Here is a 25294-nt window from a genome sequence, read left to right as displayed (position 1 = left end):
GACATTTTAAAGTGGAAAGGTTTCTTTTTATACCATTATTTACCTTTTTTGTTGTTGCTAGAAATGTAACTTTAAAGGGGACCTATCATGCAAAGTGCACTTTGTGATGTCTTCTCTACATCAACATGTGTCCCCGGTGTGTCAGGGAACTCACGCAGCGTCAGAAAATAAAACCCTCTCTCTTTTCCACCGTACCCACATCTCTAAAAACGGGGAACAACGGAGCTGATCCAGATTTGCGTCCGATATGACGTAACATCTGAAATGTGGACCCACGGCCCAATCAGAAACGTTGCTATCAGAAACAAAGCCCGACTGTTTTGGACGTAATATGGTCGGTGTTAGCATTAGCATCGCTAACACTCAGAGCTAACCTGTACTGGAGAGCATGTGTGTGAAGAAGCAGGAAGTAGAAAGGAACTCACCTTGTGGTATAACCGGCAAGAGAGAAAGCCTTTGAGCTCCAAACTGTTTCAGATCCTTGATGATCCATGATATGGAGTTTCATCACGGCAGCATTTAGTTTAGACGGTAGCTGCCGGGTCCCGCATGAGCTCAGACCCCTCCTCTTTTAAAGCTTTATCCCCAAATCAGCACTTTTGAAATAGAGGAACATGAGGCATGGCTAGAATGATCTGTTTGGTATTTTGAGCAAAACACTTCATAGACATGTTGTTTATATATCTGAGACCCATGCTGTTGCCTAAAGATAGCATGATAGGTGACCTTTAAATTGGTTGAAATCTGACGCTTTTATTCATATTTTTAAAGATTCTTCTGACAACAAATGTTCACAGAAAATAAAAAACTGCTAAAATTATCCTGGAAAACTTATATTTGACCATTTAAGTAAAACCTTTTTCCCACCAGTTTCAAAGACGGCATTTTCTTTCTCATCGGTTTTTAACTCGGAAACAAAGGAGAGCATTTGTTTTTGATAACACAAACAATAGATCACCCCGTCTGGGTTTCCAAGTGTGAAATGAATCGGTAAATAATCACTATTTGTCTTTTGCTTTTCCAGTTTAACAGACGGCATCACTGTCGCCGGTGCGGCCGTCTGGTTTGTCACGCCTGCTCGGAGCGCAAGATGCCGGTGGCAGGATGTCCGGGAGACGAGGAGGTCCGGGTCTGTGACCAGTGCTACGCCTACTTCCACCCAGAGTAAGACCCCGCAGATGATGTAGAAGAGACATGAAGAAGAGGGGACACATGTTGATGTAGAAGAGACATGAAGAAGAGGGGACACATGTTGATGTAGAAGAGACATGAAGAAGAGGGGACACATGTTGATGTAGAAGAGACATGAAGAAGAGGGGACACATGTTGATGTAGAAGAGACATGAAGAAGAGGAGACACATGTTGATGTAGAAGAGACATGAAGAAGAGGGGACACATGTTGATGTAGAAGAGACATGGAGAAGAGGGGACACATGTTGATGTAGAAGAGACATGGAGAAGAGGGGACACATGTTGATGTAGAAGAGACATGCAGAAGAGGGGACACATGTTGATGTAGAAGAGACATGCAGAAGAGGGGACACATGTTGATGTAGAAGAGACATGAAGAAGAGGGGACACATGTTGATGTAGAAGAGACATGGAGAAGAGGGGACACATGTTGATGTAGAAGAGACATGCAGAAGAGGGGACACATGTTGATGTAGAAGAGACATGAAGAAGAGGGGACACATGTTGATGTAGAAGAGACATGGAGAAGAGGGGACACATGTTGATGTAGAAGAGACATGCAGAAGAGGGGACACATGTTGATGTAGAAGAGACATGAAGAAGAGGGGACACATGGTGATGTAGAAGAGACATGAAGAAGAGGGGGACACATGTTGATGTAGAAGAGACATGAAGAAGAGGGGACACATGTTGATGTAGAAGAGACATGCAGAAGAGGGGACACATGTTGATGTAGAAGAGACATGAAGAAGAGGGGACACATGTTGATGTAGAAGAGACATGGAGAAGAGGGGACACATGTTGATGTAGAAGAGACATGCAGAAGAGGGGACACATGTTGATGTAGAAGAGACATGAAGAAGAGGGGACACATGTTGATGTAGAAGAGACATGAAGAAGAGGGGACACATGTTGATGTAGAAGAGACATGCAGAAGAGGGGACACATGTTGATGTAGAAGAGACATGAAGAAGAGGGGACACATGTTGATGTAGAAGAGACATGGAGAAGAGGGGACACATGTTGATGTAGAAGAGACATGCAGAAGAGGGGACACATGTTGATGTAGAAGAGACATGAAGAAGAGGGGACACATGTTGATGTAGAAGAGACATGAAGAAGAGGGGACACATGTTGATGTAGAAGAGACATGAAGAAGAGGGGACACATGTTGATGTAGAGGAGACATGAAGAAGAGGGGACACATGTTGATGTAGAAGAGACATGAAGAAGAGGGGACACATGTTGATGTAGAAGAGACATGAAGAAGAGGGGACACATGTTGATGTAGAGGAGACATGAAGAAGAGGGGACACATGGTGATGTAGAAGAGACATGCAGAAGAGGGGACACATGTTGATGTAGAAGAGACATGAAGAAGAGGGGACACATGTTGATGTAGAAGAGACATGCAGAAGAGGGGACACATGGTGATGTAGAAGAGACATGAAGAAGAGGGGACACATGTTGATGTAGAGGAGACATGAAGAAGAGGGGACACATGTTGATGTAGAGGAGACATGAAGAAGAGGGGACACATGTTGATGTAGAAGAGACATGAAGAAGAGGGGGACACATGTTGATGTAGAAGAGACATGAAGAAGAGGGGACACATGTTGATGTAGAAGAGACATGAAGAAGAGGGGACACATGTTGATGTAGAGGAGACATGAAGAAGAGGGGACACATGTTGATGTAGAAGAGACATGAAGAAGAGGGGACACATGTTGATGTAGAAGAGACATGAAGAAGAGGGGACACATGTTGATGTAGAAGAGACATGAAGAAGAGGGGACACATGTTGATGTAGAGGAGACATGAAGAAGAGAGTCTTGAATATCACAGTGGCATAATCTAGAAATGACAGAAGAAATAAGAAATGCTTGTTTTCAAAATAACAAAGCTGATTTTATTTTACAGTCTGTTGTGTACATCCAGAGCTTTTGAGAGGTAGTTGTCAAAAGATCAACCATATTGGAAACCTGACCTACCTAAGAATTAAAAGTGGCCGACCTCTTTTAAGAAATCATGTCGATCCATATAAAATCAATGTGTTTTGAAATTAATTCGTGCCGTTTTTCTTTCTCTCCACGTTCAGTTCTGACGATGAGATGGAACCAGCTGAAGGTACATTGAAAAATATATATAAAGGATATGGAAAATGTCTCCTCTTTGCTGCATTGGAGTTAACTTTCTTTTATAAGTAAAAGCACAACACTGACACATGCACTCAGAAAAACCGCCATCTTAAATATCTCTAAGTTATGTAAAATGAATGCAATGTCTGTCTTTTGGCTAGAATATATTTTAAAAGGTGCTTTTCTGCCGATTTTAGACCTTTTTTAAACCTGTTGTGACAGATATAAAAAAACAGCCAAATATTTTCATCTGGTAGAACTTGTCTCCCAGCTGTTTCACGGAGACGATCACTACTTGTTTTGGTCACAGAGAAAACGGCCATCTTGAATATCCAAAATTCTGCTTTTCTCAAATCATTGATATTTAAATGGCCTGGAGTGTCCCCCCGACCCTCTCTGCTCTCCTCCCGCAGACACAGGAAGTCCCGTGGTGACGGAGGAAGCTTTGGACGGGATGCTGCATCTTCCCGAAGTGATCCAACGACAGATCCACCTGAGCACGAACCCTGCCGAGAACAAGCTGCTGCGGAGCGAGTTCTACTACGAACAGGTCGGGTGTTAACATTTCTTATTACAAATCATCGGCCATTCTTAGCTTGCTGACAACAAGCATACAAACTATCCCTTCAGGTAACACTCAACCCATCTTATGTTTCTTAAATGCTACTCGTCTTGACATATGGATTATGGGTTGCAGCCTAAATTTGAGATCATATTCCAGCTGTTATCCCCGGCCGACGATAAAAGACACCTTTTTACACCTGTGTCCCCTCTTCCTCATGTCTCCTCTACATCAACATGTGTCCCCTCTTCTCCATGTCTCTTCTTCATCAACATGTGTCCCCTCTTCTTCATGTCTCTTCTACATCAACATGTGTCCCCTCTTCTCCATGTCTCTTCTTCATCAACACGTGTCCCCTCTTCTCCATGTCTCTTCTACATCAACATGTGTCCCCTCTTCTCCATGTCTCTTCTACATCAACATGTGTCCCCTCTGTGGAAAGAGACTCTGAAAGTTTCAGGAACAAAGATTCTCTCTTTTTGATCCATTTCTATAAAAACCCGTCTGAAATGAGCTGATCAGATTTTGGCCACTTTATGATGTCATAACGATGTTTTGTCTTGTGTAGCCATTAGCCAATCAGCACCAAGGTAACCCCCCCCCCCCCCTTATCCCCATTGAGTTCTTTGTAACCAAATGTGTCTCAGAGGGGCGTGGGGAGGGGCTCCTTATTTTCATCTAAAGTAACAGACAGAGAATCAGCACTTTGGAAACAGGGCTGAAACAGAGGGGATTATGGGTAATGCTGCAATGATCTGTTTGGGGTTTCAGCCAATCAGAGACAGGCTCTGTATATATCTGAGACCTGTGATATATTGATGTAAGACAGTATACTAGGGGACCTTTTAAAGTAGAATTAACCCAGTGAATACAGTAAGATAATGTCAGTGGTTTCCTTTATCTCACAGGCTCCCAGTGCGTTCCTGTGCGTGGCGCTGCTGTCTCTGCACAGCGATCAGACGGCCTGCGGGCATCAGCTGATCAGCCATTGCCGCTCTCTGTCTCGGAAACTGACAAACCCCGAGGTGGACGCCTGCCTGCTCACTGACATCATGAAGCAGCTGCTCTTCAGCGCAAAACTCATGTTCGTCAAGGTGGGCCGCAGCCAGGACCTCGCGCTGTGCGACAGGTGAGATGTAACCCCGGGTCCACTGGAGAACATGCTGCTCCAAGAACAAGTACACAAATAGTGAAAACAAGTTTTTTCGCTTGTAATAAGCAAATAAATCTGCAAGTAGAACAGGTATAAATTGCTTGGTAACATTTGTTGATGTTAGATCAGATATTTAGATAAATTAGATCTTGTTAACCTATATTTGACCAGGAAATGTTGTGTTACAAAATAAGCCAGAAAAGCAACAAAAAAAAATTCTAACATCAAGTAAGAATTATTTGTGAAACCACACGATCCATCTTTTGCAAATACCACAGGTGCTTAGCCTCTTAAGCCCTGAGCCTGTTTTTCAGGTTTCAGGCTCGAAAATGCCACTAACACAACAAAGACTATATCTTCACTTCTAAAAGGGGTAAATTAATAATCTTTTCTCTCAAAGCAAGGTTACATCTGTGAGTTGGAGGTAGAGGTGTCAGAATCAATATAGATGTTTTTATTTTAAAGTAAATTCAGATGGAACATGTAAAAACATGTCAATTCTAATGTCCGCCTAAAAAAAAAACATTACTTATAGTGAAAACCACCCTTGGATGATGGGATGGTAGACTAAAAGCTTTAGGAATCCAAACTATAACATATAATAATTACCCTGTATCAAGATTGATGCAAAACAAGTGAAATTTGACCTTTTTAGAGAGGTTTAGCAAAATAAAGTCCAGGCGGACTCACCTCTGGGTAATTTGGGAACCATCAGTTCCATTTGAACTTTTTCACTGTAAAAATAATTTTATTACTTTGAATTATCACTAAGTATTCATTCCATCCAAATACAACTGTTGTGAAAATAAAAATGTATACAAAATTAAATATAAAAACATACTCTGTTATCCTCTTAGGCTCCACGGACCCGAAATCGCGTCATTTGCAGGAAACGACGTCTAAGGAACCTTAATATTTAATAAACTATGAATATTTTATATCCATATAACGGGAAAAACTAATTTAACTGATCTTTTTCATTTATTTTTTCAAAAAAAAAACACAATGCTAACAGTGAGCCTCTGAATTAGCCCAGAGCGAAAAATGCTAACCTATTACTGCACCGAAAATCACTCCTAGCTCCCTTATTACTTATCCTAGCTGCACATCCAACACATCGTTTATGATCGTAAAGACACAGAATCTAACGGTGCCCACCTCAACACTGAAAGATAAAAACTCGCGACATTATCAACAAAAACGTACATCAAAACAAGTGGCGCTAGCGCTAATGCTAGGCTAACATGGCTCACCTTCCTCTTTGTCTGGACTAAACTGGTCTTCAATGGCATTAAAACAATAAAAAATGATGATGTAGTTAATCCATAGGTTAATATCCAATGGGGCTGTGTCCCCTTTGAAATGTTCTGATAATCTATAAGCAATAAAACTGCAATTCCGTTATCTGCTGTCCGCTCTGTGCTCCGTGCGCTCTGGGTCCTGCTTCCTTGCGTAGTAAACAATAAGTAAAGTCTGCTGCGTAATGTACTTAAGCTGGCTGGCATTCTTTATACTTTACGCAGGACCATATCTCTGGAACCCATTGGTCGATTTGGGTGATTTACACCTTTTTCTTAACCATTAGAATCGATGGGCAGTTCCCAAATCCACGTAAACATTACCATTGCGGACGTAATAGAAAAGCAAACGAAACATATCTGAAAGTACAAGCCTGGACGGAAAAACTTCATACCCAGTATATTGCCATAAATATGATGATGGATTATCAGTAAAAATGTCTACGTGACACAAAGACATTGGATTAACCTTGAGCGGCGTTTTTATTCCGTTGAACACAACTTTTGATCACAAATCAAAAAAGGCAAGACGTAATTATTGTAATATTTTTGAAACCGGATGTTGTTTACTTTCTCTTTTCTGGCTGATAGCTCCAGGAATTCGAGGTCGTACAGTGATGACATTACATGTGTGGAATCTGTGGAGTCTCAGCTTTAAATCGTATATCTTGTTTGTGCAGTTAAGATAGTAATAAGGGCATTTCTACCGTGAGTTCTGTGTAAAAAGCGTTAGCATTAGTTAGCATTTTTTCGCTCCATGCTAATTCAAAGGCTTGCTGTTACTCTTGTGTTTCTTTTAGCTAAAAATGGTTCACATTGTCAGTTAGCTGAGTTTCTTACCGTTAAAAGGGTATGGAACATTAATAGTTTCATAAATGTTAAGAAGCCCTCGTAAAAAAACGGTGGGAGGGGTCCACTGGGGGGACCTTCGGGCTTAAGAGGTTAAAAACCGGGTGTTTCATCTGAGATATAACTCAAAATAATGTTTTTAAGAGATGCATTATCTAAAAAACAAGATTCCTTATCTTATTACACTGTTACTTCTCAAGTTATTATGTCTTGTCTCAAGTGTAAAGACATTTACTGACTAGAAATCAGACAAATGTACTTCTCATTTCACATTTTTGCAGTGTCTTTGTGTTAGTGGGTGTTTTTCAGTTGTTTGTGTCTGCAAAGATGTTGGGAACTCTGTCGTGGTCAGTTCAAAGCCACGTAAAGAAAGTGTTTGCGAGAGAAAAACCTATTTCTGGGATTGGACTCAGGCACATTCTAGAAATCACCTAAAACAATCACACAAATGATTCGATAATATTTAGGCATTTGAGATGATAACATATTTTTTATGTCGGTGTCTATTTTTGTATTTTTTCTTCGATATGTTTTGTCTTAAGTTTAGGTCTTGGTATCGTATCATCTTATCACTGTTAAAATGAAAAGAATATTAAACATAAGATGCTACGTATGGAACATGATAAGGGCAAAATGTTAAAATATATCTCAGAATTCAGACTGTTGGTCATAGCACATTTTTCCAATCTCACTCTTTTACTTATCCTCTATTTCCTCAGCTACATCAGCAAAGTAGACGTGCTGAAGATTCTGGTCACGGCGAACTACAAAGATATTCCTTCTCTGGACGACATCGTGGAGACTTCTGCCATCACTCGCCTCCGTCACCAGCTGCTGGAGGCCGAGCACTACCAGCTGGCCGTGGAGGTGAGGAGGACGGCTATTTATACCTTTGTATTCCTTCCTGGTCATTGCATCGATACGTTGGACCTTAAAACAAACTCTGATATTGTTAAACCTTCGTCAGGGAGACAAAAAAGGCGAGAGAATTCAGAGTTTGTTTTTAAATGTAAGACAATAAAGGCATTTTAACTGTTTTAAAAGGGAGTGCCTTAAAGTTTAAATCGTATGTAGTGTCTCTACTTTAAAGAGTCCTCTCCTGCTGATGTCCAGGTGTATATCAGTATGTAGTGTCTCTACTTTAAAGAGTCCTCTCCTGCTGAAGTTCAGGTGTATATCAGTATGTAGTGTCTCTACTTTAAAGAGTCCTCTCCTGCTGATGTTCAGGTGTATATCAGTATGTAGTGTCTCTACTTTAAAGAGTCCTCTCCTGCTGATGTTCAGGTGTATATCAGTATGTAGTGTCTCTACTTTAAAGAGTCCTCTCCTGCTGATGTTCAGGTGTATATCAGTATGTAGTGTCTCTACTTTAAAGAGTCCTCTCCTGCTGATGTTCAGGTGTATATCAGTATGTAGTGCCTCCATGCTTTAATGTTCAAAAAGCTCTTTATTTTTCCCATACTGCCTGTGATGCAGCACCTCTTTTCACCCTCTGTCTGAAACCAGAGCCCAGTCTGCTCTGATTGGTTAGCTGGCCGGCTCTGTTGTGATTGATCAACCGCTTGGAGATGTCCCGCCACTTAGCCTATCACGTTCAATGTGTTTGAGCGCTAGCCAATAGAAGCGCAGGTGATCCATAGTGATGTCCCTGTTTCCAGGGGTGGTTCTAGGGGGGGGCCCTAACACTGCCTTTGATTTATTGGCTGACGGAATAATTGGAACTAACGATATTTGTAATTCTAGTCGGACCCATTAGAGAGAGCACACCTTTATCTATTTCATATAGTTGTAAAAAATAAAGTAAAAAATCATTCCAATGTGTACTATCAGACAGTAACAACAATTAAAAACAGTTTAAAAGGGGAGTGATTGGTAAAATATGCATAAATAAAAAGAAAGAATGCTAACTGGGTAACATAAGATAGGAATAAACAAGTTTAAATGATTTGTTATTGGTTGTGATCATATTCCAAAGATTTTTTTTATTTTTATTGAAAAGTATACAGCTCCTTTCATCTGAGTGTTGAGAGCTGTATCCATAAATTCCTTTTGTGCTCAAAGTGCACCAGATTGATGCATTTAACTTCAACATTAAAAAAAGATCTTCCCGGTGGTGCATGCCCCCGGACCCCCTAGAGCAAGGGTCGGCAACCTTTTTGATATGAAGTGCCATTTAAAAAAAAATTGTTATCAGCGTGCCAACGATCGAGAATTATCAACGGGGGCGGGGTTGAGGAGCTTGACGCTCGTCAACTCAGCAGGAGGGCGAGGGAGCCTCGCTGCGGGGAAGCAGTGTGTGGACCTGTCAGCGCAACTTACATGATGCCGAATTTAACAAACACATTTAAATAATTGGTTTAAACGACATAATAATAAGGACGATCGTCCGTTCTGTGATTCTCCAGAGCACACGTGTTATGATATTAGGGTCATGCAGAGTGAGATGAGATTACTGTCCCTTTTAAGAGAGAGAGAGAGGGGTGTGGCTTGTGCATGTGTGTTTGTGGATGGTAGAGCGACAGTGAGGGAACGTGTGTATGTTTCTGGAAGTGAAACGAGGCAGCAGAAAAACAGAGGTCTGTGATGTATTTTGTGAAACAGAAGAACAGCTAAATAAATGCAACGGCCTCCCAAGAAGAGCTCCCCTCTCTCCAGTCATTTAAGCTAAAGTGGGTTATTGAACCTGAAGCTTGTTGCTTCTGCCCAGGGAGACGACAGAGTGTCATCCCCTCCTTGACTACGATCTGGGAGCCGACAGGAAAGTTCAACACACAGATGGCCAGTCCGCCCCGGTGTAACATGTTATTTAGATGAGAGATGAGCAGATCGCCACTGGGCTTTCAACTAAAGGGGCCCCCTCAGAAAATAACTGGCCCCCCCGGTCAAATTGGTCTAGAACCGCCACTGCCTGTTTCTGAAGTAAACAATGACTTCCCTCTTTGCAGACCGTGTACACACAAACCTAAAGAACACACTAGAGCAGTGATTCTCAAATGGGGGTACGCGGACCCCTAGGGGTACGTTGGGGTACTGCAGGGGGTATGTGAGATTTAAAAAAAAGTTAATTAAAAAAATACCATGCATGATTACAAAAATAATCTTAGTACAATAAGTTAAATAGAAAACACCAAGAGGGTCCTCTATATAAACATGTCAAATTGGTGTATTGTATTTTATAGTTTTGCATAATATATCATTTTGTTCATTGGTTTGTTAAACAGATATTACTTCAGTTGAAAAAGTCCTTTGAAAAATCAGTTTAAATTTCTTTTCTTTTGTCATGCATAAAATGAAAATATCCTTAGTTTATTTATTTATTTATTTATAGTGTCGTGGACAGTCCCCATCGATGAACTTTCACAAAAACAGTAAATGGAGCAGCTTTAGCCGACATGGCTAATTTCCAGCCGTTGTCCCCGGCCAGATGGTAATAGACACCCTGAAAATTACAATATATCAACAGCATTAGTTATAAGAAAATATATAAAATAAAATAAAAAGGAGGAAAGAGGGCACCCTCGCTGCGAAGGGGACCCAAGTTCCCATCAGCAAAAACACGTGGGTTTGCTATCCTGGCTCCAAAATGGTGGAATGAGCTCCCCATTGACATCAGGACGGCAGAAAGCTTACACATCTTCCAGACTGAAAACTCATCTCTTTCGACTCCACTTCGAGCGATAGAACTATTAACAAAGCACTTATATACTAATAAAGGACTGGCTTACCTAAAGCCAGTTGAGTAGCACTTGAAATGTTTTGCTCTATGAAGCCTGATGTACTTATATGATTCTGTTTTCTTCAAGTTTGTATTTTGGTGGTCGAACGCACTTATTGTAAGTCGCTTGGGATAAAAGCATCAGCTAAATGCAATGTAATGTAATAAAAGAGAACAATAAACAACACACGTTACTATGTGTATGTATGTCTTTGATTTAGTTTGTTGTAAAGGAGTTAATAAATCAATCACTGAGGGAACATCACTATATTGGAATTATTTGTATAGGCTTTTTCGATCAAACATTTTCGGGGTCGGTCAGGGGGTACATGACTGAAAAAATGTTTGAGACGCACTGCACTCGAGGAACTGGAAAACCCCAGAAAGCAGAATACGGCCTCTTTAAATCTCCTGAATGCTCAACATACTCACACACCTGACACACCTACAGTACGGCAGTATTTAATGATGAAACTTCTGAGGATTTCAAATATGTTTCTCTCCTCGAGGAGACACTGTACTACCAGCTTTGAACTAAAATACCTGGCACGTGACGCTGAACATTACACAACCTGACATGTCGTCGACTGTAGATCACATACAGTTACGACACAGAAATGTGCTCGGGGGAATGTTTGAGTTGCACAACGTCTGGGTGTCAGACGAGACGCTTGTGACTTTCAAAACTTGCATAAGGCATCTCCTCCTTTGTCTGACACATTGTTGGAAAGGACAGGACAGATAGTTCAAGGACCACATTGCCTTACAGCTTCAAACAGTTAGATAAAAAAGAGCCGTAATCAGATTACAATGTTGTGCTCGTGTGTTTCATTGTTGCTGAATATGATAAATGTCTTGCAGGTTTTCCTATAATTATAGACATTTCTGTCCCTAAATATCTTGGTCTCTTAGGTAATACACTTAAGTAAAAAACATCTTATTGATATCTATTTTCTTTTCCTGGTTGTTTGTCTGTTATTCTAGGTGTCGACTAAGAGTGGTCTGGAGACAGGGGGTGTGTGGCAGGCGTGGGGGATGGCCTGTCTGAAGGCAGGAAACCTCTCTGGAGCCAGGGAGAAGTTTTCCCGCTTCCTGAAGGCCCCTCTGGACCGGAACCAGCTGAACTTGGGGCCCTTACTGCTGCAGGAGGTGGTGCAGCACCTGGAGAACACCGTGCAGCTCAATCTGAACTCGGTAAGGGGGAGAAGTGTGTGTGTGTGTGTGTGTGTGTGTGTGTGTGTGTGTGTGTGTGTGTGTGTGTGTGTGTGTGTGTGTGTGTGTGTGTGTGTGTGTGTGTGTGTGTGTGTGTGTGTGTGTGTGTGTGTGTGTGTGTGTGTGTGTGTGTGTGTGTGTGTGTGTGTGTGTGTGTGTGTGTGTGTGTGTGTGTGTGTGTGTGTGTGTGTGTGTGTGTGTGTGTGTGTGTGTGTGTGTGTGTGTGTGTGTGTGTGTGTGTGTGGTCCCCTGAAGTGAGGTATACATGGTGTGTGTGTGTGTATGTAATGTCCCCTGAAGTGAGGTATACATGGTGTGTGTAGTCTCCAGGTGAGGACATCCTGGCGTCCCTCAGGGATCTGGAGGAGGCTCTGAGTGAGTCTTCGGGTCCTTCTGATCGCAGCGAGGCTCCTCTGCAGGGCGTCCGGCAGCAGGAGTGTCTCTTCTACCTGAACACCTTCGGGACTCACCTGGCGCTCGTCAGCTTCTACATGAGACACGACTGCCTGACGGAGGCGCTCACCTACCTGCTCAACAAGGTGAGGAGACGGTGTCTTTTAAAATTAATTATGAAGACATTCAGGCGCAATTAGAGTTGTTAATTAAACATGCAGTGCGGTAAACCCGTGCGCATCGCTAGGGACAAGTCTGGATATTTAATTAGAAATGTTTTAATTAAAAATGTTTCTAGATTTTGAAACCTAACCTTCTAAAGTAAGTTTATGATAAATTGTTTAGACAGTACTAAGACCCTAAAGGAATACAACTAATTAAAAACAGCATAAAATCATTATTATAATATATATATTAAAGATTTGCTTATATAACGCAGCGTCCACACGGCGGCGTGTGCGTTGAAGCTAGCCGGTGGGCGTGTCTGAAACTCGACCAACAACCAATCACATGAATCTCCCGCCCCGGACACACAAGCACACGGTTTGATTGGCTAGAGCTCGTACTGGCATATGATTTGATTGGCTAGAGCTTGTACTGGCACATGATTTGATTGGCTAGAGCTTGTACTGGCACATGATTTGATTGGCTAGAGCTTGTACTGGCATATGATTTGATTGGCTAGAGCTTGTACTGGCATATGATTTGATTGGCTAGAGCTTGTACTGGCACATGATTTGATTGGCTAGAGCTTGTACTGGCATATGATTTGATTGGCTAGAGCTTGTACTGGCACATGATTTGATTGGCTAGAGCTTGTACTGGCACATGATTTGATTGGCTAGAGCTTGTACTGGCACATGATTTGATTGGCTAGAGCTTGTACTGGCACATGATTTGATTGGCTAGAGCTTGTACTGGCACATGATTTGATTGGCTAGAGCTTGTACTGGCACATGATTTGATTGGCTAGAGCTTGTACTGGCATATGATTTGATTGGCTAGAGCTTGTACTGGCATATGATTTGATTGGCTAGAGCTTGTACTGGCATATGATTCGATTGGCTGACGCTTCCGTCGAAGCTTCAAAAGTTGAACATTGCTCAACTTTTGAAGCGAGCAACGTGAAGCGACGGAACCACAATGCAGTTCGGCGAAGCGTGACGGCACCCCATTCAAAGCGAATGGGCAGAAGCGTTGAACGCACGCCGCCGTGTGGACGCGCCGTAAGAATAACACTGGAATTAGTTTGAACAAATAGCATTTAAAAGGTAGAATATTTACATTTTCGTTAGAGATGATCAGGGCTGAAGTTGTTTTTCAGAAAACGAGTCGGTAAGAATGGTAAATTACGCGAATGTATAATTGTATGGAGATTTTTGGATGTCAACATGATAGTCCTCTTAAGGCAAAGCACCTTTTTTAAGTGATTTCCTTTGAATGTCAGATGCATGAACAAAAGGCACCAGGTGTGCGTCTGAAATTCAAAATGTTACTTTGTGAGCAGGATTTCTGTTTAGAATAACATCTAATAAAAGTATGTTTGTGTACCCTGTTTATGTAACAGTTGTAAATACGCAGTGGTGTTCAGTGTTAAACATTTCTTTGTAAATCATTTAGTATAATCACACTAATTCTGTGTTTTGTATTGAATAATTCTGTGTTCTTTATTTATTAAACGTTCAATACCTGACTGTCTAGAATCAGTGGGCGGAACCTCCAGAATGTAGTCACTGTTTATGTTAGGTATTGTGTATCTTGTTTTTTATGTGTTTGTACGGCGACCTGAGAGCCTTGAATGGCGCCTATATAAAATAAATGAATTATTATTATTATTACTGTACTCAGGAGATTATTTTTGTGGGGACTTCCCCCCCCCCCCTTCATGTTGTGTCCCTCACGTTTTCCTCTTCCTTTTTGTAAATGTTCCACGTGAGAGAAGTCATCATTGTTGGGGAATAATTTTCTCTCTCTGAGTCCTGACTTCAGAAGCTTCAGAAGTTTCCCCCACTGTCATGAGGGACAACATGTAATACTGACTTGTTGTATATTGTCAGTGAATAAACGCCTCGACTGTATGCTGGCTCGTCCATCAACAACATTAAACACAACGCAGACACCGCTTATCGACACCGGTTACACTTATACAAAAAAACAAGCCGTCTCGGTTGATCAGACCCTTTTCAGAAAACAGATATCAGCAGGGCGTTAAGCGAGAATAGGACTGCCCCTTCTTCGTCTAACCTGCCATGTCTAAGTCTGACATGTGTTTTTATTTGTCCCACGTCTCAGGAGTGCCCGGATGAGGTGTTTCTGGAGGGGGTGTTGCAGCCCAGTCTGGAGAAAGGGCGTCTCGGCTCTCTGCAGAGCATCATGGAGAAGCTGGACCCGGGTCTGGAGACCTGCAGCCGGTACCTCATCGCCTCCTGCCAGTTCCTGCAGAGGAGAGGATACTTCAACACCCTCTACCAGCTGCAGCAGTTCATGACGGTCAGAGCCTTTAGTTGTCGTTTGAAAGGGACAGTGGTGAGGTCCGTGGCTTGATTTAAATACAAAAAACAAGCTAATCAGGATACCTTCATTAGTCCCACAGAGGTAATGATAGAAAAAATAGTAAAGGTATGTTAGAAAAGTGTTTATTTTGCACAAATTCAAGGTAAAATTACAATCTTTTTTCTTATGAACCCTTAATTAAAAGCATTGTCTGCTTCCTAAAGGAGTAAAACTATAATATCTTGCAGGAAATACACAAAGATGAGAGAAAAGTTTGATACACCTTGTTGGGTCCTGACCCCCAGTTTGGAAACCACTGCTCTATACAGTCGATCCTAAATAGAGAAAATACAATTATTTTATTATAGCTTTTATTGCACTTTTTTCACTTCATCTATATTGCAAATTCCCACCTTTTTAACTTCTTGTCATTATATAAATGTTTGTCTTATTTCATTGTAGATAGAGCAACTGTCACATATGTAAAGTGGAAAACAAGCCCACACTGGGAAAGCAGTGTTGTGCCGTTGTTGTAACATTTTCTTCGAGATAATGAAATAATACCGTTTGTGTGTGACATGCTGTGTACCCGTGCAGGATCACGTGCGTGCAGCCATGACTTGTATCAGATTCTTCACTCATGGAGCCACTTCCTACCTGCAGCTGGGAGAAAACCAGGTATACTTCCTGTGAGGGAAACTTCTGCAGTCAGGACTCAGAGAGACACGAGGAGAGCTGGAGCTTTGATGTCAAACAATGATAGTTTATTACAAGTCAACGGCCGGAGAATTCATATCACAAGTCACAGCTTATGTTAGTTGTAATCCCTGTAATGATGCTGTAAGATGTCCTTTCTGTTGTTCTGTTTATGTTTTTATGTTTCATGTGGAACCTACTTGAGCAAGGCAAGTTTATTTATATAGCACCTTTCAGCACCAGGCAATTCAAGGTGCTTTACAAAAATGAAAGACATTCAGACAAAGGCATTTAAAATCAGTAAAAGATAATAAAAGAAAAACAAAAAATGAAAGACATTAAGAAAATGGCTTTTAAAATCAGTCATTAAAAAGAAAAGCTAACAAAATAAACATTAAATGTTACAGTGCAGTCTAAGATATGAATAGTTCAATTCTTTCGGTTCTTGATATTTAATTATATACTATTATGATACTTGTTCCTCAGTACAAATCACCCAAAAACTGATCGTAAACCCTGGCTACGACGGATATCCCAAATATCCTACTTTCGAGCAGTCCCTCTCATAAATGTCATGGAGTTTAATTACGTTTAACTTTAAACAATTTAGACACTGTACATCTCACCGAGCATTGAAAGCCTTCTTTATTTTTACCCTTCATTCCATCTTCATGTTCTTGTAATTTATTCTTTAGGTTCTTGATTTTTTATTTAGTCAAAGAACCTCCCTTTGGAAATCCGAACATTTTCGTCCAGATTTTTAATTTAAATGTATTGTTTTCACCATGTTATGCTCGCATGACATCCACAGTCGGACCCTCAGGAGGGTGTACTGGCCCCCTGCCCTGCTTTGCGTTCCATAACAAAGTATTTAAGTGTTACCTGAACAAAACACTATTTTTCACCCGTCGGTGCTGTGATACTTGTTCCTCAGTACGAATCACCCAAAAACTGATCGTAAACCCTGGCTACGAAGGATATCCCAAATATCCTACTTTCGAGCAGTCCCTCTCATAAATGTCATGGAGTTTAATTACGCAGGTCTCCCTTGAAAAAGAGATCAATGATCTCAATGGGATACACCTGGATAAATAAAGGTTTGAAATGAAATGACAGCAGCAAAAGGTTCTGACTGCACGGGTGGGTTGCCATGTCAATTCTGACCAGCATATCTCTCGATAGACCTTTAACTAGTTCAGAGAGAGTAAACAACATATTTGGGGAGATGGGGCGTTAACATCTGGAGACACAGGAGATGTCTCACATCTGTGGAGCTTAGCGTAAAGTCCGCTAGGTCAAGCCATAAAACTTATAGTATCAACATACGACTGCATTATCACATTCCTTACGGAAGATAAGGAGCAGGGCTGATCGTAAATGTCAACACACAGTAAATGTTAAATATCTTAGGAGTAAGGAAGAATTATTCTTTGACACTTAGAGAATATTTCTTCTTTCTTCTGAGAGAAAGTAGTCCCTGACCCCTGACCTTAACCTGTTCACCTGTGCAGAGCTGGCTGGTCCGGGCCAAAGAGCACCTGAGGACGTTCCTGCAGGAGCAGCAGGGCCGGGGGGGCGGGAAGAGGAGGTCGCAGGTCAACTCCTTCAGGAAGATGATGTCCTCCAGCGACGTCTCCAGGTCTTTACATATATTCTTATTTTAATTAATGCGAGGAAATAAACCTACATGTTTGCTTCTTTAACCTGTTAAGCCCTCGGACATTTCTACTGCATTACCCGAGATAATCCATTACCTTACTATTCCTTTACACGTTGATCAATTGGATTGAGTATAAATAATTGAAAATGAGTAAAGAAATAATTACAGTAAGAAGAATGACACTTTATAAATGGCCTGTTTTACCGTATGTTATTTGTCTCTTAATTCATGCAGGCATATGAACACCATCGAGCTGCAGCTGGAGGTGACTCGCTTCCTGCACCGCTGTGAGAGCGCCGTCTCTCCGAAGTCTCCTCGGACGGCAACATTTCCCCCCAAATCCCCCAGAGCCAGCGCCCCCCCCACCCTGTTCGGAGGCAGCCCCGTGAAGGTGGAGGTCGCCTGCAAGGTGAGGGTCATCTTGTTATTATAACAGTAGTGTGTTTTAAATGCGTTGATCATTTTCAATGCATTTCAGTTTTTTTAATGCCTTTCCTCATGTGTTAAAACCCTTATATACAGTCTATGGTTAAAACCCTGGATACAATGTGTCGTAGTTTTGTAGGAGGTAAAATAAATGTATATATATTTCTCTATTTTTTTTAAAGCGGACATGCTCCCAAGATGTTTGAATGCACTTGATGTAAGTCACGTTGGAGCTGAGCAAAATGAGTGTTGTGTAAACATCAGTTACACAAACATATTTTTTATTTCTGAGGCTTTTTGTAATGGTTTATGGTACCCTTAATAACATTGTAGAATATGTCATAAGTTGGATTTATTTATTTAATACTTAATACTGTAATTATTGTCAATTATTATAAGGCATAGTTCATTGTTTCTCTATATCTGGGGTCGGCAACCTTTTTGAAAAATATTTGTTATCAGCGTGCCGTGAATTATCAACTGGGGGCGGGCTCAAAGCTCGTGAACTGTCAACAGGAGGACGGGGGGAGCCTCGCTGCGGGGAAGCAGTGTGTGGACCCGTCAGCGCAACTTACATGATGCCGAACAAGCACATTTAAATAATTTGTTTAAACTGCATAATAATAAGGACGATCGTCCGTTCTGTGATTCTCCAGAACACACAGATGGCCAGTCCGCCCCGGTGTAGCATGTTATTTCGATGAGAGATGAGCAGATCGCCACTGGGCTTTCAACTAAAGACACAGCCACGCAAACACTGCAGCGTTTGTACAGCTCCTTATGCGTACTGCAATTTGTGACGTGCTTTCCTCCGTGGTGAGACGATCAGCACCGCGGAGGGAAGCGGCAGAAAGTCACCTGGAGTTAAAGAGAGCGGGGCTGCGCTGCGTGCATGGCTTCCTTCTGCAGGTCACGGGGAGACGCGCTCTGGCGGCGGCGGTCTCGTTCAGGATCCGAAAATACAATTTAAATATTTTGCACACTTATTCCACTTATTCCTAGTGTGCCGCTGGTTACGGTGCCGACCCCTGCTCTATATTATACATATAAGAACATACTGTTGATAATTTATGATCAAATAAGTGAAGTGTCTTTTTCATTTGTATTCTTGCAGGTGATGCTCGGAGGGAAAAACATTGAGGAGGGTTTTGGTATCGCTTATAGAGTCGTACAGGTACGTTGTGAACGAGGTGATCTGTGCCCAGTATTTTACCGTAACATCTATTGTTTTTAAATATTAAAGAAACACCGCTCACATTAACTTCACGTGTTCGATTCTAGTGTTTTAAAGGAGATAATAAAGTAGAATAATTGTCCCTAAACCGAAGTAAACCATAGCCCTTATTACATTGTTTTGCATCTTAGTATTTGATCTTTGTTCTTAAATCTAATTTCAAGTGGCATTCAGAAAGTCTCTCTAAATCTAACTTCCCTCAAGCTGTGGGAACCTGTTTTATTTATATCAGGCGTGTCCAAACTTCTTTCACCGAGGGCCACATACAGACAAATATACGAAGGGCTGGGCCGCTCACTAGAGGTATGTTGCCTCATAGGTTCAGTTATAAGTTGGAAAAGTCAATCCAATCCAATTATTCTTGATACTTGAAAATGCTTTAAGAAAACAACTGCCTACATAACAGCTCTCCAGAGGGTTTACTTTACTGTGTTGGCAGCTCATTCCTTGAAACAGAAGCCGATTATAATAAGAGGAAATAGGAAGGGTTTGTTTCAAGGTTGTTATGTACATTTGTTATTGGGCTTTTTCTTATCAATTTAGATTTGTTAGAACATGTTTTCAACTTGAATTGATTTGAAAATTGGCTTATTGACACATGAATACTGTGTTATATATTTGAACATATATATTTAAGAAGTCAGACGAGCAGAAGTGTATTGTCAAAGTCAACTTCAATGTCAATCTTTCAGTGTGTGTACAGACAGAGAGATCGAAATCATTTCCAACAATCCCGAATACAATTATACAATTATACAAAATACAGATATGTATCAAATATATCTATCTTCAGGGTTGGGAGGGTTACTTTGTAAATGTAATCGGTTACTGATTACTGATTACATGGCTCTGAAAGTAATCCGAATACAGTTACAGTTACGTGTCTTTAAAAAGACGTAATCAGATTACTTTTAGATTACTTTTGGATTACTTTCTTTTTCCATCTAAAATGGGTATGTTTTGGTGAACAGGAGACACAAAAAGCAAAAGAAAACTGAACGTGTTTTTACTGTTTTAATGGCTTATCAAGAGCACAACTGAAACATCACATCTGAAACGATTTAACAACATAATACACTTGTTGGGGATGCAGCTTGGGATGTGAGGAGTGAGTGAGGGACACGGCTTAGAAAGGGCGTGTCGCCTTCTGTCCTGCCAGTGTTGGCAGGACATGAATTAAAATGTCGAACTCGGACTTCATTTTAAGGACATTTCGGCCAGGGGTGTAGACGGGGGCGGACTGGCCATCGGGACGTTCGGGACGAATCCCGATGGGCCGGTACTGAAGTGGGCCGGTCGGACGATGTGGGCCGGCCGGTAACCGGCAGGGCTCGACATTAAATGGCCCGCTGGCCCTGAAGCACTATTTAGACACCCCGGGCCAGCATAACGTACTTTCCACTTGCCCGCGCTCGGGCCACTAAAAATATTGCCTTAAAAAAATGGTCCTGTGGTATTGGTATTTTGACTAGCAATTTAGTTAAATTGTTTAGTTTATCAACGCTACGACATAGCGTTCCGTGAGTCGGTTGTCGTTGTTGGGTGAAAAGCAAACTGCTGTTTGCTGCGGAGCGCAGCGCAAGCAGGCTCCTGTGAGCGTGCTCCTTCACTACAGATTATCGCGCCACCTAACCATTCGCCAAAATGTTTTTAATACCAGCGGTAACCGGGCAAGCGCTGGGCAAAAAACAATCTTCAAATAAAAGAAAGTCACCGGAGGAGTTAAAGGAGAGTGACAGGGAGAGGAGAAGAAGAGGGAGAGAAGGTTTCAGCTTGATCGATGGAGTTGGCTTCTAGTGCGGTCACGCGTCCTAAAACCCTTTTATAATCTATCGATTAGATTTATGATTCGGAAATTATAAAAGTAGGGTAGACATGTGGAGATTGAACAAAACGTGCATTTATCAAATAGGTTTGTTTTCCACAGACCTTATTTCCAGTTATTTTCCAAAACCCTGTGGAGAAATCCCATTGCTTTCTGTCGAGGGAACCAGCAGCTACTTCCTGGTTTTAGGACGCGTCACCTCTCAATATGATGCCAATATAAACAAGGTCTTCTGTCGGCTCTGTCCATCAATGCCGACCCATGCTGACAAGTAAGTGAAGAGTAGACAATATAAAGGTATTGGCGAAATGTCCCACCAGTTTAGGACAATGAAGGTTCTAATCAAATCAATTACATAGCCATTACATGTCTAACTCCTAATGACAGGAAGGCAGAAAGCGCATTATACAAATAATAATACTCATAAAAATAGCAGACATTTTTTAACAATGACCACAATATCATTATTTTAATAAACCAAATATGAACAGAGGGCCAGTGGCATTTTACCCTTAATGTCTACCTCTGCGGTAAGTCACTAGCACCCCCCCCCCCCCCGACAATTTACTAGCGGTATTTACTTGCGGTCGAGAGTCCCGGGCTGATTTGTAGTCCCAGTCCGCCCCTGGGTGTAGAGCTATATTTGTTTAAGCACCTGATCGGCAAAACAGGAGAGGAGACTGTGTGCACCAGTCTGCCTTGATCTATGAATTCCTGTCTGTGACTCTCACGGTATCTGCTGCCCGCAGCTGTTTATAGAAGGAAAACCTGCTTCACTTCATGACATCTCTGCAGCGCCAGGAGGCAGCGGGAGGGTTAACTCAGCCTCTGAGAAGACGAGCTCGCACCGCCTTCACTGTGTTTACCTTCAGAAATAATCATTAGTAAGGCTAAAGAGCGACCGCAGGCTGATGTGTTTTAACCACACACACCTCTATATACACACACGCGATTTAAACGCAGACTTTTGTTCCTCCATGTTTCGTTGTTATTGTTTCAGAGCGAGCAGACCCGCGATTTTTTTTTTTCAAACGCTTTTTTGGCCCATCTGCGGTGGTAATAGGTTTTGTGCGCTGTGATGATTCCGCTGTACCTTTAGTAATGAATATTAAATGTTGTGAGGAAATCTTTCCACCAATAATTCCAAAATGTATTCACTTCAGGTTTACGAAAGTAACTGTAATCAGATTACTCGTTTTTCAAATGTAACGCGAGCTGAATACAGTTACTTGATTTTTGTATTCTGATTACGTAACGCCGTGACATGTATTCCGTTACAACCCAACCCTGTCTATCTTATATACACACAATCATCAGACACATATACACATATGCACACATTAAGATAAAAAACACAACAATCAATATATACCAAATAACAGTCACTTCAATATCTTTGGGAATGTTCATTAGTGCAAGCTTGTCCATAGCAGCATTAAAAAGAAAAAAGGCTTATTATACTTAAGTCATTATACTTTTTTAATTTGCTGATTGAGGGCCGATTCAAAACGGTCCGCGGCCCGCATTTGGCCCCCGGGCCGTAGTTTGGACACCCCTGATTTATATCAAAACTGTTTCCTCTCCCTCCTGCCTGCCTCAGGACTTCCAGCTGGAGGCCCAGGCGGTGTATGTCCGTGCCGGGCAGAGACTCGTCCGGCAGCGGCAGTACGGCGCCGTGCGGCAGCTCCTGAAATGTGTCGGGGAGTCGGGAACCGCCACCAAGAACGACTGCGACGCCCTGATCCTCAGCTGCGTCTCCTTCGCAGATAAGAGCCCGGCAGATGTGAGAAAAACATTTAGCTACGATAACAAATCACGACTCTGTGTTTTTCTGTTTCGTCCTGAAGACTTTTGTTGACCTTCTTTATCTGATGCAGGCCAAGGATCTGGAAAGCCTCATTCTGGAGGCCAAGAGCACAGAGAGCAAGGTAGAGACAATCTTTCTCTTCTCGTCTCTATCAGTGTTTTTCCTGCCTGAAGGCGGTTCTATGGAGATATAGAGAGAGCAATTAGCCCGTTCTCAGGTCACTTTGGTTCAGGCTTGGCTATTGTTGTTGGGAAAGTCATCCTATAAGGCAGGGGTGTCAAACTCAATTTCATCGCGGGCCACATTAGCATTATGGTTGCACTCAAAGGGCCGGATGTAAATATATAAATATACATATATAAATATATAATATATATATAAAATAACGTATTACATTACATTATTGCCTCTAATTGGATTATTATCGGATAGGGTAATAACTAACTACGTTTGAAAGCAGAAATCCAGGGCAAATAATTGCAAGTCTCTTCAGTGCCCAAACGAGATGCATTGTGGGACATGTAGTTTGTGGGCCACCTGCTTCTGTAAAGTGGCATGTAACCGTATAATAAACGTATTATATTCTTTGCAAGCTCTTGCGGGGCCACATAAAATGAAGTCGTGGGCCGGATTTGGCCCCCGGGCCTTGAGTTTGACACCCCTGCTATAAGAGGTAGTGAAGATGTTTTCAAGTAGGATAGTATGGAGAACTTATCTATAATCAGGGTCATGGAAAGCAAATAAGCACCTGCCATTGACAAAAACAATCCTTTCACCCTGCCGAACACAGGAGTTTCTGGTCTACCGCTTGGTTAGTCATTGTATGACTTTGGTGAACCCAAACCGACTGACTTTAAATCACAAACACGAACAAACCAACCATATGAGGCCGTGTTTACCAACTCCCATATTCTGCTCAGGTAAAATGAATTTTTTTGTCAATGGAGTCGTATGGCTTTAAAGAGAGCAAAGGAAAATGGGAGAAGGGAAAACAAGGTAAACGATATTTACAGCGTTACTATGCCAGTCCCAGGCTCCTTCAACAATGCAGCATAGAATATACTGAAGACAAACATTTAAATAACAATAGTGGAAGAAAATAGTGACACTTTAGAAAGACTAGTGACACTTTAGAAAGACTAGTGACGCCTTAGAAAGACTAGTGACGTCTTAGAAAGACTTGTGACACCTTAGAAAGACTAGTGACGCCTTAGAAAGACTAGTGACGCCTTAGAAAGACTTGTGACGCCTTAGAAAGACTAGTGACGCCTTAGAAAGACTTGTGACGCCTTAGAAAGACTAGTGACGTCTTAGAAAGACTAGTGACGCCTTAGAAAGACTTGTGACACCTTAGAAAGACTAGTGACGCCTTAGAAAGACTAGTGACGTCTTAGAAAGACTAGTGACGCCTTAGAAAGACTTGTGACACCTTAGAAAGACTAGGGACGCCTTAGAAAGACTAGTGACGTCTTAGAAAGACTTGTGACACCTTAGAAAGACTAGTGACGCCTTAGAAAGACTAGTGACGCCTTAGAAAGACTAGTGACGTCTTAGAAAGACTAGTGACGCCTTAGAAAGACTTGTGACACCTTAGAAAGACTAGTGACACTTTAGAAAGACTAGTGACGCCTTAGAAAGACTAGTGACGCCTTAGAAAGACTAGTGACGCCTTAGAAAGACTAGTGACGCCTTAGAAAGACTAGTGACGCCTTAGAAAGACTAGTGACGCCTTAGAAAGACTAGTTACGCCTTAGAAAGACGTGTGACGCCTTAGAAAGACTAGTGACGCCTTAGAAAGACTTGGGACACCTTAGAAAGACTAGTGACGCCTTAGAAAGACTTGGGACACCTTAGAAAGACTTGTGACACCTTAGAAAGACTTGTGACGCCTTAGAAAGACTAGTGACGCCTTAGAAAGACTAGTGACGCCTTAGAAAGACTAGTGACGCCTTAGAAAGACTAGTGATGCCTTAGAAAGACTAGTTACGCCTTAGAAAGACGTGTGACGCCTTAGAAAGACTTGGGACACCTTAGAAAGACTTGTGACGCCTTAGAAAGACTAGTGACGCCTTAGAAAGACTAGTGACGCCTTAGAAAGACTAGTTACGCCTTAGAAAGACGTGTGACGCCTTAGAAAGACTTGGGACACCTTAGAAAGACTTGTGACACCTTAGAAAGACTTGTGACGCCTTAGAAAGACTAGTGACGCCTTAGAAAGACTAGTGACGCCTTAGAAAGACGTGTGACGTCTTAGAAAGACTAGTGACGCCTTAGAAAGACTAGTGACGCCTTAGAAAGACTAGTTACGCCTTAGAAAGACTAGTGACGCCTTAGAAAGACTAGTGACGCCTTAGAAAGACTAGTGGACGCCTTAGAAAGACTAGTGACACCTAGGAAAGACTTGTGACACCTTAGAAAAGACTAGTGACACCTTAGAAAGACTTAGTGACACCTTAGAAAGACTTGTGAGCCCTTAGAAAGACTAGTGACGCCTTAGAAAGACTAGTGACGCCTTAGAAAGACTAGTGACACGCTTAGAAGACTGTGACACCTTAGAAAGACTAGTGACCGCCTTAGAAAGAAGTAGTGACGCCTTAGAAAACTAGTGACGCCTTAGAAAGACTAGTGACGCCTTAGAAAG

The 25294-nt window shown here is 41.8% G+C and overlaps 1 protein-coding gene across 1 annotated transcript; it reads left to right on the top strand.

Annotated features, from left to right (window-relative positions):
• Positions 1-1029: 1029 nt before the first annotated feature.
• Positions 1030-22774, top strand: LOC117441724 (zinc finger FYVE domain-containing protein 26-like; the record flags this gene model as incomplete). Its single annotated transcript, XM_034077756.2, has 14 exons — positions 1030-1164; positions 3291-3319; positions 3744-3880; positions 4801-5021; positions 7912-8059; positions 11892-12101; positions 12443-12658; positions 14805-15002; positions 15603-15683; positions 17213-17340; positions 17596-17770; positions 18902-18961; positions 22447-22629; positions 22724-22774. Coding segments are annotated over exons 1-14 (1911 nt in total), but the record flags the coding sequence as incomplete, so codon positions are not given.
• Positions 22775-25294: the final 2520 nt, after the last annotated feature.

The sequence above is a fragment of the Pseudochaenichthys georgianus genome, unplaced genomic scaffold, assembly GCF_902827115.2.
Source record: "Pseudochaenichthys georgianus unplaced genomic scaffold, fPseGeo1.2 scaffold_1940_arrow_ctg1, whole genome shotgun sequence".
NCBI classification, from domain to species: Eukaryota; Metazoa; Chordata; class Actinopteri; order Perciformes; family Channichthyidae; genus Pseudochaenichthys; species Pseudochaenichthys georgianus.
This window is presented reverse-complemented; position numbering and strand designations above follow the sequence as displayed.